We start from the raw sequence: 19,402 nt of genomic DNA, 5'->3' as shown, positions 1-19,402 counted from the left end.
CAAATATGCCAGAGGGATATTTCCAATGACTTGGGATCCTTGAAAGGCGCTTTGTTGCAAGTGGTGATGAGTTGAGTTGTCCTACATAATGTGCTGCCACAACATATACATATATATACACACACACACACAAACACACATAATATATATATATATATATATATATACACATAATATACATACATATATGTGTATATATATATATATATATACACACACAAACACACACACATATATATACACACACATATACAGTATATATATGTGTGTGTATATATATACGTATATATACGTATATATGTATATATATTATGTATGCCACCATAATTATATATATATATAAATATATATGTATATATATGTGTGTTAGATAAGATAAGACAAGACAAGATAAGATAAGATAAGATAAGATAAGATAAGATAAGATAAACTTTATTGATCCTCATAGGGGAAATTCTTTTGTCACAACACCAGTTCAGGTGTCACTATAACACTATAAATGAATATAAATATAAAATGAGACAATTAGAAGACAATTAGAAGATATTGACAGACATCCACAAACAATTAGACAACAGGGAGAGAAACAACAACATTGAGGGTGGCAATAGACAACAGAACGGAAAAAATAAATAAATAAACAAAAAATATTAGTTTATCGTTATCTCATCCAGCAAATTTAATTATCAATGCAATAAAATCAAAGTGCTTGACAATAAATGAGAAAAAAATGAACAAATAAACAAAGAGATAAACAGATAAAAAAAGGCAATCTAAACAATTCTGATACAATATTTGACTAAGACTTAAAATACTCACTCTGTTCAGTCATATGCATTGCAGAAAATGAATGCAGCAGAGACAAAATGACTATGAAATGAGTTTTCATCATATCACCTTTGACAGAAGACATGGTCTTGCAGGATGTAATTCCAATACACAAAAGGAGCATTCTTTGATTTTTAGGGCAGTCTCATTAAAAGAAATGTGTCTTTGTGCAGGGGAATTAAAGTGGGCCAAAAAGGAGGGTATATATGCTGATAAATGAATACAGAGGAATACAAAATGCTCACTGTAGCCCAAATTATTGGCTTCTATATTTTCCCAAGAGTATGATTGCAACAGCAATTTATCCTCAATGTATCCTTCAATAACCCATACACGGTCAGAATCCCAAGCACCTCACTTCATTATCTTTTAATGCAACTAATTTTTGTAATTTTTCACAAAATTGATTAGACTTCTTTTGACGGGAGAAGTATAAAAGCAATGTTGTTGAAATGATTGATAAGTCAATGCGATATGGCACTTTTTAGAAATTAAAATATGAATTCAAATGTGACCCCAGGAATAGTAAGTTTGGCGATCTGACTCTGGGGTTTGCAGGGCTACATAAAATGGATAAATAATGATAATAAAAGCTCAGATATGACAAAATCCTTTTTTTTCTTTTCATTCTATCAATTTATCATCATGAGTATATTGAGCTGTGAGCCTTATATCACCTATCCAACCCAATCTTGTGCTGACAATGTCATTAATCTCCCGATTAAGCTTTATTTGTATCATGTATTTTTCTTGTTCCTATAGTTGAATGATTCAGTGTAACTACTTAAAAATTATATTTTTTGCAGGGTTTGATATTTGAAAGCCACTTTTGAACTAACTGATCAAAGTGCAAAGTTTTAGTCCGAGACACAATCATAATGATAATGATGGAAAGACTTGTACCAATCGAGCCTTTCGTGATCCATTTATGGATTCACCTTTCTCAAATTTGAGTTTTAATGCAAATGTTTTAAAAATTATTAAACCTTTTTCAGGGGCTGGGGAAGAGGTGCACTTTCGATTAGCTTGCTGTCATGCTTAACAATTCCATTCCATCAGATTTGACAGATGTTGTTCATGTACCTTATATTAATCACACTCATGTATTGATTTTTTTAAATCTTTGCCCCACCATTAGAGCAGAATCACTCAGGCTGAGGAAATACTATCAGTAAAACCATTTAATTGCTCCGTATATAAAGCCCCACTAGTTTAGCATACAAAGCCTCAATAGTTCATTACTTTCATCTAAAGGTCACAGAGGACCAAAACTCAATACACTGGCTTGGATCGTGCTATGAAGGATATACGGTTCAGTTCGGATTCACTTGGTAATTCATGACTTTTCTAGTGTACCACCTATAATTTCACAATACCATGGAAAAGGGAAATGAAAATAGCTTAGAACTGTCACTGCATCAGTTCAGTAATATGGGTGAATGGCTCAATGTTGTCAAAATATATTAATAGGAAGCCCCTGAACCAGACAGCTACATCTAAATCTAGCTAAAAAGATAACCATATTTGAATTTTAGTGGGATATTTGCCGATGGGATGTCATACTTCAAACAATGCAATAACATTTTTGAACCTTGAGGACATATTGGCTGAGCTGCTGAAGCGACATAAACCTTTTAAAGCTGGTGGGAAAATGATGAAGTACTTACAGTGAAAATGAACAGAAATAGGAAACTCTTACACAGCATCTTGACAATTTGAGTGACATTGCATGTATTCAATGCATTGGTTAGTTTTGAGATTCAAAGGGCTTTTTATTCCCAAACCTGCAGCAGTGTAGACTACTGAAAAAGAATAAAAATAACAAAACACTGCTCTTAGTGTTTTCCCCAGAAAATGATAGATGCAGCACAAAGATGTGGAGTACAGCTTCATCTGGTGATACATGTGTTCTTCCAACATTACCACAGCTTTACATGACCTTGTGTTTGTTGCAGTTCATCTTCCCGTAAACATCAAATAAAAGTGAACAAAAGCCGCAGCAGTTTTCAGTCTCTTGCAGCATAAGTCTTTTAGTTAAAGTCCATGGAGTAAGTTTAATGAACAATGCAGGCAAAGTGAAAAAATATTCATCTGTGCTTTCATGTGCAATATTAAATACTTGTTCTGCAAATACTACTCGGTGTTCAGAAAAAGACCTTTGTACTTGTCTGCTCTGGATTCTCTTGTCTCTTTAATTATCCACTTTTATTCCTGCACAGAAGTCTGAAAAACCAACCTCCTCGACGAACGTACCAAGATATGTGGTTTCATTATACTTGCAACTTATAGACGATAGATGCTGTGATGTGAAATCCACTTACTGAGGTTTACTGCTAGAATCATTTTGCAGGGCAAAACAAAAAAAAGCAGCATTTCAGCACGAATTCAGCCATAGTGATGCAAGGCGATAGCATCTGAGGTCCAGTATTTAATTTCTCACATTCGGCAACTGGATGCCTTTAAATTATCATAAGACACAATAATATTTACTTTTATATGTTATATGCTATAAGTTAAATGTGTATGTCAATCATAATGGCTATGTATTCTTACTGAAATGTAATAAAATTCCACTTATTTTGTGAGACTGTCAATGTTCACACAGTATATACAGATCCCTGTACATCTATACTGTCACTGTCTGTGAAAACATGTATCTAGATTTTAGACCAAGCCCATATTTCTCTGTAACACATTAATCAGTACTGTTCATTGACAGTTTGACACCAAAAGATACTTTGCTTTTCTCATCAAAAAAGTTCTGTTTCGCATCCTTTTTGTGATGACTTTGATGATAATCACACTCTACTAAATTTAGGCATGAAAATACTTTGATGCTTCTTTCAAAAGCATGCATATGCCCACTAAATACAGTAAATTTGAACTGTTCTATTTTTTTGTTCATAAGCATGGCTCTCGTTCATTTTAAATAAATTCTAGCTCAAGTTTTATAGCTTTGTGTAGATTTCAATCATCTGATTATGACAACTGATTTCAAACAGAAGGTTTACTAAAGGAGATACAAGTTAACAAACCAATTAAAACTGATGAACGGATAAATAACTCAGATGTATTAACATTTTTGGAGTCCTTATCACACAGCCCTCATCACACATTGTAAATACATCTTGTTTAATGTAATGGATCTACTGACTTTTTCAGTTTAGACAACGATACCCGAGCTTTAGAAATCAAACACTCAACACTGCAATGTATGACAGTGGACTCTTTCCGTGACTTTTCAAAACCTTGCCAGTAATCACTTTGCCCATTCTAGGAAGTGACTCAGTAACACAATGGCTACACAATGAAGTCATCGCTTTTTCATAGACTGGAAGAAATGGAATAATCTATCCGTAAGTGATGTCATATATGATGTAATCATAGTATGTGTTTATGTACTGTGACAGTCACAGGCATACATATATACACTTTTTTTCTAATTATTAAAAGAACTTCAATTCTCAATTACTTTCCGATGGCATGTAGGTAGAATTATTCGTTTTTTTTTATACTTCCTCTATACTTTGGCAAGGTACCTATGAAATCAAAAGGTGCTCCTTACCCGTGGAGCATGACACTGGTTAATATCCAAAATCTAGGCATGCTTTCATTTATAAGTGGAGACTGTTCACTCAACCTAAACTTACAAAATTCTCTTACATCTTTGATCAAAGACCACGTTAATTCCTCAGCCCCACAGTTTCTCTGCGGAAGTTGGACTTCTAGTCACAAACTTTTGTCTGACAGTTAAATGTTCATATCTGAATCGCTTGCAGTTAGGAGAAATCTAATAAACATTCCTTTCTGTAAGTAGTTTACTAAACATTTTTTTTATGTTGGTGTGTACATTCAATTCAGTGTTCAATATAAGTCCACTTCCAATTGAGCTGAATTGTCATGTTGTCTGAAAAAATAATCTACCTAAAGCTTTGCTCTAGAGCATGAATCAATTTGTGCTTTGAAAATGTAACCATTTTTTCTTCAAATATCTACAGTATTGATGCCTGTAGTGATGCTCAGACTGAATTAGAGCGAGGCAGGGTCTAAGAGGCTAGGCCAATACACCTTGTCTATGAAATGTTTTATGGTGTTTTCTGAGAGGGAGTGAACACACTATCAGATACAATTGTGTCAGGAGGTATTACACCGTGTTAATGTAATGGATATTATAATAAAGTAAAATCCAACAGCTCCCTGATTCAACATCCCTTTCATTTGAATTTCATACTTAATTACACCAACTTTTTCTTTTACTCTCCCCTGGTGGTATCGCTTTGAGCTACAGAATTGTTAAAGTGTTATTGTAGGTTGTGTAAGGTCATTACGGATACGTCACAACGGGCTCAAAGTTTTTCCATAAAAGGCTTGAAGGTCAGGGCCTGAACTGATATCTCAGTGTGAAATGTGTCACTGCCAGCACCACAGTGAGGTTTCACAGTTACTTTTAGCTGCAGCTTCAGTGGAATTCCCTCAAAGTTTTTCCATTGAGACACTGAAGGTATCTAATATTTGCTCAGCATATCTGACAATACACTTTATTTCAGAGCATTTTGTTTGATTATATATTGCCTTGACAAAGACTCTATTGTTTCAAGAAAGGAAAGGGTTATGAGAAAATGCTATCAACAATTGGTATCTGCAGCTTGTGACTGCAAATATAAATAAGAAATACTGCAGGAATGTGTGTAGAGTATCTGTTTTTATATCTTAATTATACACTTTCCACAATATTGCAATCTATGTGGCCACTTAAGAAAATGTGTAATGTTCCTGTACAGTGTTGAAATAGTCACTTGGATGTTATTTGCACATTCAACAGTTCTCTGTCTTTGGGAAAGAAGAAAGGCAATGTGCTGAAAAAATTACTTACATATTGCTGTCAGGCATGCAAAATTAGCTGGCGAAAGTAAGTATTTTAATTTTTCACTTTGACATGAAAATACACCATGGACACATGGCTGTGAATCATAACAGCTCATCAAAAAATGATGATGCGCCTTTTTATTCTACTTTTGTTGTGTCTCTAATAAGATGGCTAGATGCCATTAGAGGTCTATTGTTAAATCATCAGAGAATTTTGGAAACAATATTTGCTGTAAAACAGTCTTCAAATATAATGGATAATGGGTTATAGACGCATCATTAAAATTATGCCATCTAACTTGTGTAATTGGTATGGGGTCACATAACAATAATAAACAATACAAGCGGGGCTCCACCTGGATAGGACTATCACCAGATGTCAAGAGCATCTCAACCACTTTTCTGTGAATAGGGACATAATTTCTTTATTACAATGGAGGCAACTTTTATTCTTGGTCCAACCTACAACCCCAACAAAACATTAACTGAACACATCAACAGTTCACTAAGAGTCTGGACTTGGATTTAGGTCAGTTTTAGAAAAGTTGACAAATCAATACTGCTGACAAATTTTTCATGTTCTTTCACTCTGGACTCAGATTTGTGCCACGCACGTCTTTGAAAGATCCTTAGATGAAATGATGGATAGTAGAGACTAACACCAGTATTTCTGGAAAGATAACAATATAAAAATATAGATTTAAAAGTTGTAAAAAAACAAACAAAAAATGTAAAATATAAAACTTAATAAAGGCAAATTATAGTGTAGAACTTTGGGTTGTCCCTATAAAAGGAAATTATTTGTCACTTATGCTGCAAATGAATGCATTATATTCTACTCGATACCGCCCAAATGTCTTTCCTAATGGAAAGGAGGATTCATCCTTCACTGATTCGGAGCTTCACCACAAATGCTCCTCATCAATAGTACTGTCAAGACAACAAATTGTTTTTGATATCATTGAGGAATTCAGTGTCAACACAGAGACAGTGAGATGTGGCCACTTTGTGGGCAGGATTAATGATAATCATGTGGCCCTTGAAGGACACGAGGAGAAGCTCATTTAGCATGTTAGGATACACACAAGAAATCTAATTAGCTTTCATAAGATCAAATAGTTTTCCTACTTTGCATGCAGATGGATTGAGCACTGCCCTTTCAAACTGTAAAGTACAAATATAAATTGAATAAATATCACAATTTTGCAGGGACAATCTTCAATGTCCTATTTATAGCTTTTTTTACCTACAGCACTAGTTTAGCCGGTGTGCATAATGGATCTGATCAGTGTCTGAATGAGAGATGTACAATAGACTTTACAGTTTTGCAAATTCTAGACTAATTCTTAAGCCTACATACCCACATTTGTGTAAAAACCTGGTAAGGCCAACTTTTCCACAGAAATATGGAGTGCAAACCTATAATGAATAAATTTAGACGGCACTGAATAAGCAGAAAATTAAATGACCCTTCACTGTATGAGAAATACACACTGTATACGAAAATTAAACTTTTGTATCAGTAACAATTTTCTTAAATATACTAGGGGCATCGGGAAGATTAATTTGGACTCTATTTGAATCCAAGCCAGAACATAAAATCTTGCTTTTGATATCACCAATTTTGTTATAATTGGGTAATGTAAAAAAAGAATAACACAGTTTAGTTGCTTGTGTGGCTCACAAGTCAATGATCTCATCTGGGGTCTCTTACCCACCTCAATGCCACCTTGTATAGCCTGAGCTGCCAATCCACTGCACATTAATGCAAGATGACACTTTCACACCAGACCTCTTACCTCTGGCCACAGTACAATTTGTCATCACATTTGGGAGCCCATGACATTAATAAGAGGTTGTCTGTCAGTATCTATTTAAGTCTGATTTTAAGAGGTCTAGACCCTGATATTCACACCAGCAGGTGGTCAAACAATATCCATTAGGTTCATGGCCTGTAAGAAAGCCAGGAGTGTGTGTGACCTGTCATATTCATAACATACAGTTGCTTGTGAGTTCTTGCAGTGTACTAAGCCCTCTCCCTGATGTGTTGTTCTACTTAAAACCTTCAATGCTTTGGCACATTGTTGGAATTAGAATGATAAATTGGGAGTATATAAGCACATGCAATGAAAAAACAGCCTCATTCTTAAGGCAGTTATTAATGACTTATGGAATTGAAACAGCAATCTCCAATCAAGCTGGCATCTGTCTTATTGTTCCCTGAGGGCAGAGCTAGAATAAAAGGTGCACTGATGCATCTATGAGAAATAATTCCAAACCCTCCAGCACATCAAGTAAATTAGGAACTGGGGCAGTCACAGTTTGGCACTTGACCTTGCCGCCATTATACTAACATTTACATTGCCACATACAACAGAGCATGAGAACTGTGAAAAGGACTCTAAATGAAGGTTGATGTAACCTTTTCAGGTTAGGCAATCTGTATTAATATAGGGGTATAATGTTTAGTTAACCAGCTCAGACTGCATCACATCCCATACAGCTGTATTTGCATTTTCCCCAAGCTAAGGAAAAGTAATGAACTCAAACCTAATTTAAAGTTGATGATGAATCTGTAGGTCAAAGGGTCAGTGATCTTTTTTAATGTACACTGGGTCTCACAAATTAACCTTGTCAAATAAGATTAAAGTATATATACATGTGAAAAGGATAAAACACAAACCCGTTACTTGTCCTTAGATGAAGTCAATTTGATGGGAAAGGTAGCAGTGACCTACAACCACTACCCACAATATATGGCCTGGGAAGGCAATTAATCAATCTCTTTTTGGACTAGTTGCCTCTTTATTTAATGCTTTTACAATGTAGAAGGCAGGCAGCAGCTTTGCCAAAAGAAACACTTTGTCAGCAACTTGATTGCATTTACATGGTAGAATGAAGCTAGAGCTGAAGAAAATTAGAGAACTCAGCCATGAGTGTTACAGAAATAACAAGCCCTTCAGAAAAGTGAGGAGATACGGAATAATCACTCCAGGAATTTAATCTTCTCATAATATGCCATTGAGTTATTACCTCACAATATTCATTGTCCACTGTTTCTTATCATTCCATCTCCATACAATATTTTGAAGCAATATATAAGCAATATAGCCCTCATATAAACAGATGATAAGTGATCAAAATCGGCTGATGAAAACAGTGTAAAGTAAAGGTCATTATGTTTCCACTTCAGCCATAGAGAGAAAAATGGATGCATAGGTATTATACACTTACAGCTGTATGCCCTGTTTGTTGATTTGAACTGTAAATGCAGTTTCAAATAACACTGTGTTGATCTTTTAGTTCTATTTTGTTGTAAAAAACACAGAAAATATGTTTCAGTCAAACCTTACTGGAGAACCACTGACTTCACACATGTAGCAGTGAGGGTATGAATAAGTAAAATTATGGAATAGTTGACAGAACATCATTAATATCCTTAATGATTCATTTCTGTCTTTTAATATTTTAAGTGCAAGAAATGTACCAGCAACAGGAAAATGTGAAGGTGACTTAAGCGAGTCAGTTTGTGGAGTTCAGAAAAAACAAACTTCAAGCGAAAACCCTGGAAAATGAGTGCTTCCTAAATTATGTGAATTTTCAACACTAATAATAAAATAAGCTTAATGAAGCTTCAGACACATTATGAATTGCATTCTTTCAATATACATTTGACAAGAATACTGTCATATAAATTGGATAATTGAATAATTCTGATCTATTTAGACAGAAAAGGAGTCATGTTGGGTCCAAGCCATAAATGTTTTGATTTCAATCATGAATTCAGATTTTTATATTTCAGGGCACCACCAATTTCTGAATGACAAATGTGTCCGCTTACATTTAAAAAAAAAATCCACTTTGGGTAAGAATTGATTTTTAGCTTCATTATTTATTCATATATGTTTCCTGTAACACTTCCTGAGCTCAGTGTGAGTGAAATATGTTGATAGCCTTTTTTAGATACTGTATGTTGTTCATTATTAATTTTAGAATATTGCATCGTGTTAAGATTTACGATGATAATAATTTATTAATATCCACCCATAGTATTTTGGAAGCATAATGGAATATAAATTTGACATAACGGTTAATTGACATACCATAAATGTTTTTTTCATTTTCTCACATGAAATAATGGCTAGAAAATGGTCTATCTAGCCATTTCCATTTTATCCAGTAAATTTCTATATGAAACAATTCTAAGATTTTGAAGAGCAGTTGCTAATGAACATTTAAATACAAGAATTTAACATTGAGTCTGAATCATAGTACTGCAACTATAACCGTTGATTGAGGCCATTTCATGTAATATCCTCTGCTCTCTGGCTCCAGAGTCCTGCTGACATGGCAGCTGTGAGCAATACTTATGGGCGAGGGTTTGTGCTCCCGTATGTGCGTGTGTACGAGAACCAATCTAGCATACTGCACACCTGAGGAGCCGTCACTGTCATAATCAGCTTTTATAATGCATGGCAGAAGGGGGACAGGAGTCAAGAGGAGGAAACAAGGACACAGTCAAAGCTTTGCATGATGTCCTTTTCTGCTTATCTAGTCCATTGCTATTTGGAGGAATGAGAAGGTTAGAATATATTTTTCACTCTATCAAGTCATAGTTATCACACATGGAATCCTGAATAACTCTCTAGCTTTACTTCCTTTGCCTCCTTATCCTGCATCCTTCACACCTTGTGTCTCTCCAGCACAGCAGGTTGTCTCAGAAACCCCTCCTCTAAAGGTGATACATGGCTGTTCAGGCACCAGTGAGTAACTCCATTTGACCACCATTTGGCCCCCCTCACATTTCCCCCCTCGTGGAGTCCACAAACCCAAGCCCATTGTTATTTCAGTGAGACACTCATTTATGGTTCTGCTGTGAGGGCCATGGAGCAGCAGGTTGACTCACATCCAACTCACTGACACAATCATTCACTACTTGTATCGGGAAATGTCTGCGTGTACATGTGCTTTTGTGTGGTGCGTGTTTGCGTGTGCGCCTGTGCGTGCATGCTCGCATATGTCTATGTGCAGCAGGAGAACTGCCTGTTGGGCAGACTGGCTAAAATTTTCTGCAAGGTCAGCGAAGACTTGGCCAAGCCACCATCTTGAAGGACTAAATCAAAGGAAAACAGTTATGTAGACAACAAGAAAGATGAGAGAGAAGTTGAAAGGGTAAAAAGCAGAGATTGTTAACAAATATTAATCGAAGGAAATGTCTGCAAAAATAACTGGGAGTTGATTAAACTATTTTGATATACTGTTAATCTGAGAGAGGTATTTTTGAATGAAAATGGCTAACGTGATGACAGAAAAGCCTTGAATCGTGGTTGTTTTGAAAAGTCCTACATGCTTTCTATGCTGGCAGAGTGCAGTTTGCATGAGTCACCCGATGCATTACACTTATTTTAACCAAATGAAGATATAGATATTATTTTGATACTTGTCATCGCGGAAAAAAAGTAACTAAAGATCCTACTTGTCAGACTATATGCACGCAATTATCACCAACATTCCTGTTTCATTTACTAGCTGCTACAGAGTGCAGTCGTGTCTGTGTGGAGAGCAAGGGTAACAGTTATATGTCTGATGATCACCTTCACAAGGTGCCAAATGAGGCCCTCTTCTCCCTGAGCAACCTGTCACTAACATCTGCTCCCGTGGCTGTCTGTATATGTGTTAAAACCTCGGTCCATTCTTTGAAGACTTTTATTACAAATGATCAAGTGATTTTGCAAATGGGCTATGAATGATCTTTGGTGATATTCTGCTTTATCAATCACAAATAAAGGCTTAAAATACAGACCCTCCAGATAGAGACCCTGCTTAAAGAGAAAGTACATTGTCGATATATATATACTGCAAATATGGAAAGGATTCTGCAATCATCCACCACTGTTGTCTCCCGTGGACATCCAGGCCTTTTGAGTTCCCAAGCTCACCAGTGCGCTCATTTTTTCACAAAATGTACCAAAATGTTTATGTGACTTCTAACATTTCTGCTATCTCTCTGACAGATTTCTTCTTTTCAACTACAGACTTTGTAACTGCTTCATTGATGACAGGTTACTGAGGAAAGAGCCCATGCAGCCCTGTTTTTTTGCAGCTTTCTGAGTCAATTGTCCAATTACTTTTGGTCCCTTGTAAAAGAGGTAGCTTCATAGAGCTGTAATTCTTAAACCCTTGCTCCAATGTTGAAGGGGAATACTCTCAAATTACAGTTGAGATTTTTCACTTTAAGCCCATATTGATTCTATAATTGTATCCTGAATATGTTTACAGCTACAATAACAGAACTTGTGTTACTGCCCAAATATTTCTGGGACTAACTGTAAGTATCTCATCTGGGTGAAAATATGAATTATTGTCTTTTGAAAAAATCAAAGTAAAACTGCTTCTAAAGCACTTGATACATTTGCTGACTGTTAATGAACTACTGAGATAACATGATGCACCTGACACTGATCCTGTTCACATTGGTAGGATGATAGATAATCCTCCAGGGCAAGTTTATTAGAACAGGTATTTTGACAATTAGTATGAATTAGTATGACATTTTTATCTAATTAAATGCATATGTTGTGTCAAATTATTAGTCATATTTACTGTAAAACCTGAAATCTTGACCAAGTTATTGTGTGCCTGGAGCTAATTTTTTTGTCCATAATAATACATTTTTTATAGTTCCTGGTATACAAACATATAAATATATAAATATATATATATACACATATATATATATATACACAAAATAAAGGGCTTCAAAATTCCGTGATCCAATTCTTGTAATGGCATTTAAATTATCTCATATTTTGTGTATTTTGTGGGAGTTATAATCTTTTTAAATAAAGCATTGTACCCTTTATGCAATCTGATTTTTTTAGGAGCCCCCCTTTGTGGCCTTTTAAAACCAATAGTAAATAGTGACACCTTTTCCTATCAAGCCTCTAGGCCATTTGCTTGAAAGCAATCTAATTTGTTTGAAATGGAATTGCCTCCACTGAAACAATCTAACCCAGTTTGGCTGAAGTTACGCAGAACAACAAATATGACAAACAATATGCTGAGGTTCCCTCTAATCTCATTAAAAGAAAAAAAGTAGACTTTTTCAAAAATTAAGGTGTTGATAGCAAAACCCAGAGTGAGACAGAGAAACACACAAGGGTGAGTGAGCAACAATAAAAGTTTCATATCAATCCTTCCTGACTCCTCTACTCAGAGAGGCTCTTAGTCCACTCCTAAATCAGGCTGTCACGACCAGAGACCCAGTCTCACTCCAGCTCCAGGTGATAAGAGGACATAAATTTTGATCAGTGCATACCAAAGATACCGAAGAGCTTGTCTTGTATGGGATTGAAATGGTATGTTTGTTTTTCAAGTAAAAGGGAACACAGCTGGTAGACAATTGACATAAAAAGTGCGAGTAATGTGAAAAGCAGGAATTATATAATTTTTTAATCATCATAACCTGTATGGTTTAGATGAACTTGCCTGAACAATGGGTACCACATGCATGGAAAGTATAGTAATAACTCTTGAATTAAAACAGCATTTAATGAAGCATTCTAACATGTCTATCCACAGAGAATCATTTTTTGGCTGCTAGCTGCCGGAGATATCAGAATTAGCAGATCACCCAACAGGCCTGTATTGTTTTGGCTGTGGTTCATTTTTTGAATTACATGGTTAGTAGACGCTGAAGAAACGCTTGCTTACAAAGCTATTTCATAGATCAACTGCACAAAAAAAACATGATACAACATTAACTAAAAAGTATCCATCCTGGGCCTGTGAATGTATCCATGCATGCATTCATTGGCAATGGGATGTAAATCAATGAAGCATAATATAATATTTTGTGAGTGCTGCAGGATTCAAAGGCACAAAGGACTTACCTTTTATCACAAATTCACATATTGATAATATTTGGTTGCAATTTTTAAAGGAGGGTTTAGTGATGGTGTTGATAAGTCTGCTTCACAATTGTACTTGACAGCAATAAAATTGAAAAAGTAACAGAAACTGAACACCTCTAATCTTATCTTAGAAGATAACAAATGTTTGCAATGCTTTCCTGTAGGGAAATAATTGCAGTTGCAAAAGGAAAACACTGCAATAAACTTTCAAATGTTAAAAACCTGAAACAAATGTAAAATGATATCAAATTTTTAGGTCTCCCGTATTGTTTTTTTCTCAAGTTTTATTTTTATATAGAGTGTAGCAAAAGCTTTTCCTGCAAGTTTATTTTAATTGGTACCAAATGCTGAAAGTATACCAGAGTGAGAGGGATGAGGAATCTCTGTTAAAACACTCAATTTATCTTTAAGCTGAAGAGTTTACAGTATTTGATTTGTCTGAATTCCCTGCAGCACCTCAAGCAGCTGCCAATCTAATCGGGCCCATCTGCAGCGAGCACAGAAAATGATGAACACGCCATAGATGGAAAAATTTGTGAAAAGTATCAACCACTTCATTTATATCTGCTGCTATTTTTAACAACTTTGCGAGAACACTCAGGGGTTTTGACTTTCTTGGTTAATGTTAACTTAGTAATTCGATATTTTCATAGTCATAAGTGAAGTTTTGGCACACAATTGAAAATTACATTTCTGTAATTACTGAATAAGTGAAATTAAAAAAGTAAGGGCAGTTCGCTGTCAAACTCCAGTTCATGGATATGCCTATTCTCACACATATTGTCTGGAATCATAATATCTAATTAATTGAAAACAGGATTGTTTTCAACAAAGTTTCAACAAAGTTTAACACATTGTGTGGAGAAAGAAAAAAAAAAAAACACAACTGCCTGCATGACATTTTGCCCGAAAACATGCAGCTGGGGGGGTAAGGCAATATCAGATTAATCAATGGGCATCATGGCCTCTCAGCTCTGCTGCCCTCTGAAAATGTGTATTTGATTAAACTGGCAATTAGCAGTTTAGCGGAGAGGAGAGGGAGGTGTTGCTGCAGCGCTCTTGTTGGGAATAGAGGAAACTGTAAATATGCTGCCCCAAACCTCATATTTTCCAATATGCTGGCAAGAACTGAGTGAGATGTTGAGATACAGCGACTTCTGGCATTATCTCCGATTATTACGCTTCTCTCTTAGAATACCAAAGCAAATAATATATATAACTTGCCGCTGAAAAGGTCCAGCTCAGATTCAGGATTCAGATTCAACATAGCATACACATGCATCAACAGTCAGTGTAATGGTTACCTTTGTCTCACAGTGAAGTGAAGGGACCATTGACTGCTGAATCTACTCTGCAAACAAAGCAACAAAGAACTGGCAGGCAACCCACCAGTGAGCAGATTGCTAGCCATGGCATAAAATGGTCCTCGACCTCACACTGGGGTTGAAGGTCAAAGAGCGTGATGTAGCTGTTCCAGCAGCCAGGCTGGTACAAGAGCAGACACTGCTGAAACTAATCTTCTCTTATCTTCAACTCTGACTGCTTAACTGACATTTTTTTCCCCAACAGAGCTCAGGTCACCCATTGTTTACTGGCTAGTTGCATATACTATCAGACACTATGACCATTAAAATGTAATAAGAACAGGCCTTACAGGACTGGGCAAAGATTCTGTAAAGTTAAATTTCCTGTGTGTTTGAGCACAAGAATATTTGACTGACCTGCCATGTGTGGGGGAATAAACAATCAATGAGAGCAAAGTTTTAGTCTTGATAACAACAGCACCTAGGCATATTTTTCATTTGGTGATGGGGGAAATTAATAAATGTTTGCTTGGATACTCTTCCGTAAAAGTGCTTTACATATCTATTGTGGAAAAAGGAATGTTCACACCATAATTTCAGCAAAAGGCAGGTGAGTGGTGTGTTTTGAAACTAATTATTGATTATATTACCTCGTTAATGTAAAATGACCCTAAAGACTTTAATTGACAAATAAATGTTTTGAAATTAATATTGACATTTTCTTCTCATATCATGAATATTGGATAATTATTGAAATTATTTTAAGACAAATGATCAATAAATTAGAATTAGAAACAACTTAAATCTGATTTAAACTTTTTAGCTAAAATGAAATTTACAGTGACATGTGAATGGAACTAATGAGCCATTATTTTGTTGGGTGAGCCATTTCAAATCAATACACTCACTTTTTATTGAATCACAAACCAAAGATCTTTTTCTCCTCTTCTGGGGTTGCTGTAGTTTCCTTAATCAGATAATCAATCAGTATTTGATGTGTGGGTTACTCCAGAACACAGCAGGCAGATGTAGCTCCCAGTACAAATTTAAATCCCCTAACTTTGGGAGACACATACAAGTATGGGCCATGCGAATCAGCAAATGTTGCCATAGCTGCTGAGAGGTTGCAAAACAGCATTTTTCTTTGATTGCTAACAGGGATGTGGCATCAAATCCTTCTGCTGACTAAATTACTGTGAGAATAGTTGAAATGTCTCAAACACTTTTACTTCTCAAACAAACCAATAAGGTCTGACTTTTCAAAAAGACATTTCATTATCAAATCTTGTACTTTTTCCTAAAACACGGCATGTGTTATTGGCAAGGATCGATACACTATAATTACTTTACTGCAAAATACCTCAAGAAATAGCTGTAAGCATCCAAGGAACATACAACATACATACTAATGTTCACTCGAATACAAGCGTGCCTCGATTTGGCATCATTGTTCAAATGGCATAAAAGACAAGAGAAGAATAATCAGGGCTTTACTGTAGTCCTTAGAGATCTGCCATTGAATGCATAACAATGAAGCTTGATTGGAATTGATAATGGCTTGGAAGACTATGTTACTCCTTTCCACTCACTAATTTGTTCCAAAGCAACCTTTGACACATGGAGGGTTGCCAGTGACAAGGTAATTAGACAACTGTTGAGAGGGGTCACAATATGTTTTTATACAAAAAGAGAATACAATTTCCCTCACCGACAGAAAGTTGAATAATCACAGTTTCAAGAACCATGATACATATGCACAGATGAATTCCCACAGAAAGGTGTGTCACGAAGGTTCATCTACTTGACTTCTAGTAGAAAGGACAAAAAAATTAAAATATGTGATATTACTGTATCACCATAAATTCAGCATGAAGAAACACTGGGGATTTGAAAGAGCTGCTGACCTTGTCCATTTTTCCTCCAGTGTCATCAAGGCCACCATGCTGCAATGCTACAAGCTGCATCCAATTGTGCAGAGTAAAAGGTGTAGAATCAAAAGCCTCGCCAGGCCACCATCCCTCTCACATCTAAAGTTATGAGAGTCAACCTCAGTGTCAGCACCACAACCAAAGTGAATCATACTGTTGCCTCAAACATGCCTCATAAACAATATTATATGTCTACACACAGAGAACACATGCCGAGATTGCATTATGTCTCAACAACAGAACAAGCTACATGCAGGCTTAATGACAGTTTTTAATCACATATTTGACATCATGCCTAATTCACGTACATATCACTACATGTACATTTCTTGGAGTGGCAAAATGGTTTGACAAATACAACATGAAAGTGTTTGACTGCAGCAGTTTCTTCATGTTCTCTCATAGATATGAAGAAACTGGTCACAGAAACTATGGGCACATCATTTTTACTAATATGAACTAAGAGGATTTTTTTCTCCATTTTAATTCCTTTTTTGATTAGATTCATTACCACCAAAGACAGGCTAATTATTTTAAAACATGGCTGATCAGGCATGCTAATCATTGACGAGACTGTGAGGCGACATAGCCACTTGTTCCCAGAAGTGACCACTCACACATATGATTAATCCTTTCTTCTTGTATCTGTTTGCTGACTGTACATGGGATGTGATACTGTTCACTGTTTGTTTAGGATTATGATTTACCCTTTGAAGAAGAGGGGTTGTTTTGGAGGAAGAGAAAAGCCTCACAGTCGCATGGCACTCAAAAAAAAACAATAACTGTGAAAACAACTGGTTTCCCCATAAAAGGTAAACTAAAAGGCAACCCTTGTTGTTTCTTCACTTATGGAAATATTTTCGAGTATTTGAGACATCTCTTTGTTGCTAATTGACTCTTTTCCATAGAGCCATCTCTTAATAGTTAATTATGTGCCAGGAATACAACTGAGGTTATTTAACCTTCATCAGGCACTACTATATTGAGCAGATAATGTAAGGGAATTATTCATTGCATAGTTAAGCAGAACATGAAAAAATAAAGCTTATACTCATGAATTGTAAGCTTAAGTGAGGATAAATGAATACAATGCAAAACACCACATTGCACAGTGATCATGTCATTTGTGAACAGATTATCTAAGTGAAGAAGAAAACAAGCAAAACACACACTCTACACAGATATAAGACCAATACATTTACAATCAATAAGCTGTGAGATCAAATGTGCAGTAAATGGCAATTATCTGAGGGCAGTGCAATCAAAATCCTCCAGCTAATGATCAATGGAATGTTGGCCACAAACCAACCAAACAAAGAACCAACTGAAACGCGGATAACTGAGAACACAGCAACTCACGAATCATTCAAGTATAAAACAATACAGTCATGCATTCTCACCAATGTCAAAATAATAACGTCTCAGTTTATAACATTGATATAAAATTTTGTGCTGAAAGACTGGCAGCCCCTATGAAAGACGATTGGTTGGATTAATTTGAAAGTCACATGTAAAAACTAAAAGGTGATTTTAAGGCTATTAGTTTTTCTGTTTTTAAAGTTTTGGGTTAGACAGCTAATTGGAACCGGGGATAGCCAAGTCATTATTGTTCAGCTTCATTATTCATTAAATTTTGGATAGCAAAGCTGTCTTAAAATATATTACTTTCAAAGATCGTGGGTACAGAACTTAAACTACACATACAACTGTGACCAGCACCTTTTATGCACACTTGCACGGGGGGGGGGGGGGTTCCAAAAATAAGAAGATACAATCAACTGAATGTATTGAAATGGCTCTGGATCCACTGATTGATGTCACAGGAGAACCTCGTTCGATCCCAGCAGTGAAGTTGCCAGTGCTGCCAGCAGGGAGAGACAGTGAGATAGGCGTCTTGCGTTTTGCCGATCGGGACTCCTTTTGTTTTTGTGTCGGAGTGGATGGGAGGGAGCAGCAGCCTCAGTACCAGGCAGTGCTTCTCCTCTCAGTACGCTTTGGATAGACTGAGGAGGAGGCTGCTTCATGCTGCCGCCACCACCCCTTCATACTGCTGGTGCTTTTATCTTTACACTACAGGAACCTTACCACATATTTCTCACCCGGGGGATTTTTTAAATATTACGTCCTCATCTTATTTTTTTTTTCATTTTTTTTGAAATACCGAAGAGGGGGAATTCAGCGTCAGAGGCGTACCAATGTACTCACGACGACAAGAGGGCAGCGGTCTGCTCCTGCTAGCGGTCATGGCCGGACTGCAGGTAATGTCATTTAAGAGCGGTGTCGAGCGGAGTTTACGCCGGTCAGTTTTCTCGTCGCTCCGAGGCGATGCGGTAGGGTTTCCTCTTGTTTCCTTGTCGGCGTTTAAATGCGGGAGGCTACCCTCAACCCCCCAACTCCCCCTCCTTCCCGCAACGCGATGTATTGCCACACAAAATCACGAACATAAATTCACGACGCGGTCGTTTTCTTTTTACTTCCTCAGCTTGCGTTGCAATTCCCGGCTAACGGTTCTCACGAGACCTCGTTTTTAAACAACACCATACACATGTTCGTGTCATCTTTA

General features: G+C 36.3%; 1 protein-coding gene and 1 long non-coding RNA gene across 3 annotated transcripts in view; one reads left to right on the top strand and one right to left on the bottom strand.

Moving 5' to 3' along the window:
- The window catches only part of LOC147218886 (uncharacterized), a 116,919-nt gene that overhangs the window by 17,471 nt on the left and 80,046 nt on the right, over positions 1-19,402 (bottom strand). The window lies entirely within an intron of this gene.
- The window catches only part of cdh2 (cadherin 2, type 1, N-cadherin (neuronal)), a 62,538-nt gene continuing 62,010 nt past the window's right edge, over positions 18,875-19,402 (top strand). Inside the window, exons 1-2 of one of the 2 annotated variants that reach the window (XM_086172023.1) lie at positions 18,875-18,892; positions 19,006-19,097. In XM_086172023.1, the coding sequence (XP_086028149.1) occupies positions 19,035-19,097 (63 nt within the window). In that variant the 5' untranslated portion in view covers positions 18,875-18,892; positions 19,006-19,034. The other variant, XM_086172024.1, reaches the window with a different exon arrangement.

The sequence above is a fragment of the Fistularia commersonii genome, chromosome 25, assembly GCF_037954325.1.
Source record: "Fistularia commersonii isolate RoL2024-O1a breed Wild chromosome 25, RoL_Fcom_v1.0, whole genome shotgun sequence".
Classification (NCBI taxonomy): Eukaryota; Metazoa; Chordata; class Actinopteri; order Syngnathiformes; family Fistulariidae; genus Fistularia; species Fistularia commersonii.
This window is presented reverse-complemented; position numbering and strand designations above follow the sequence as displayed.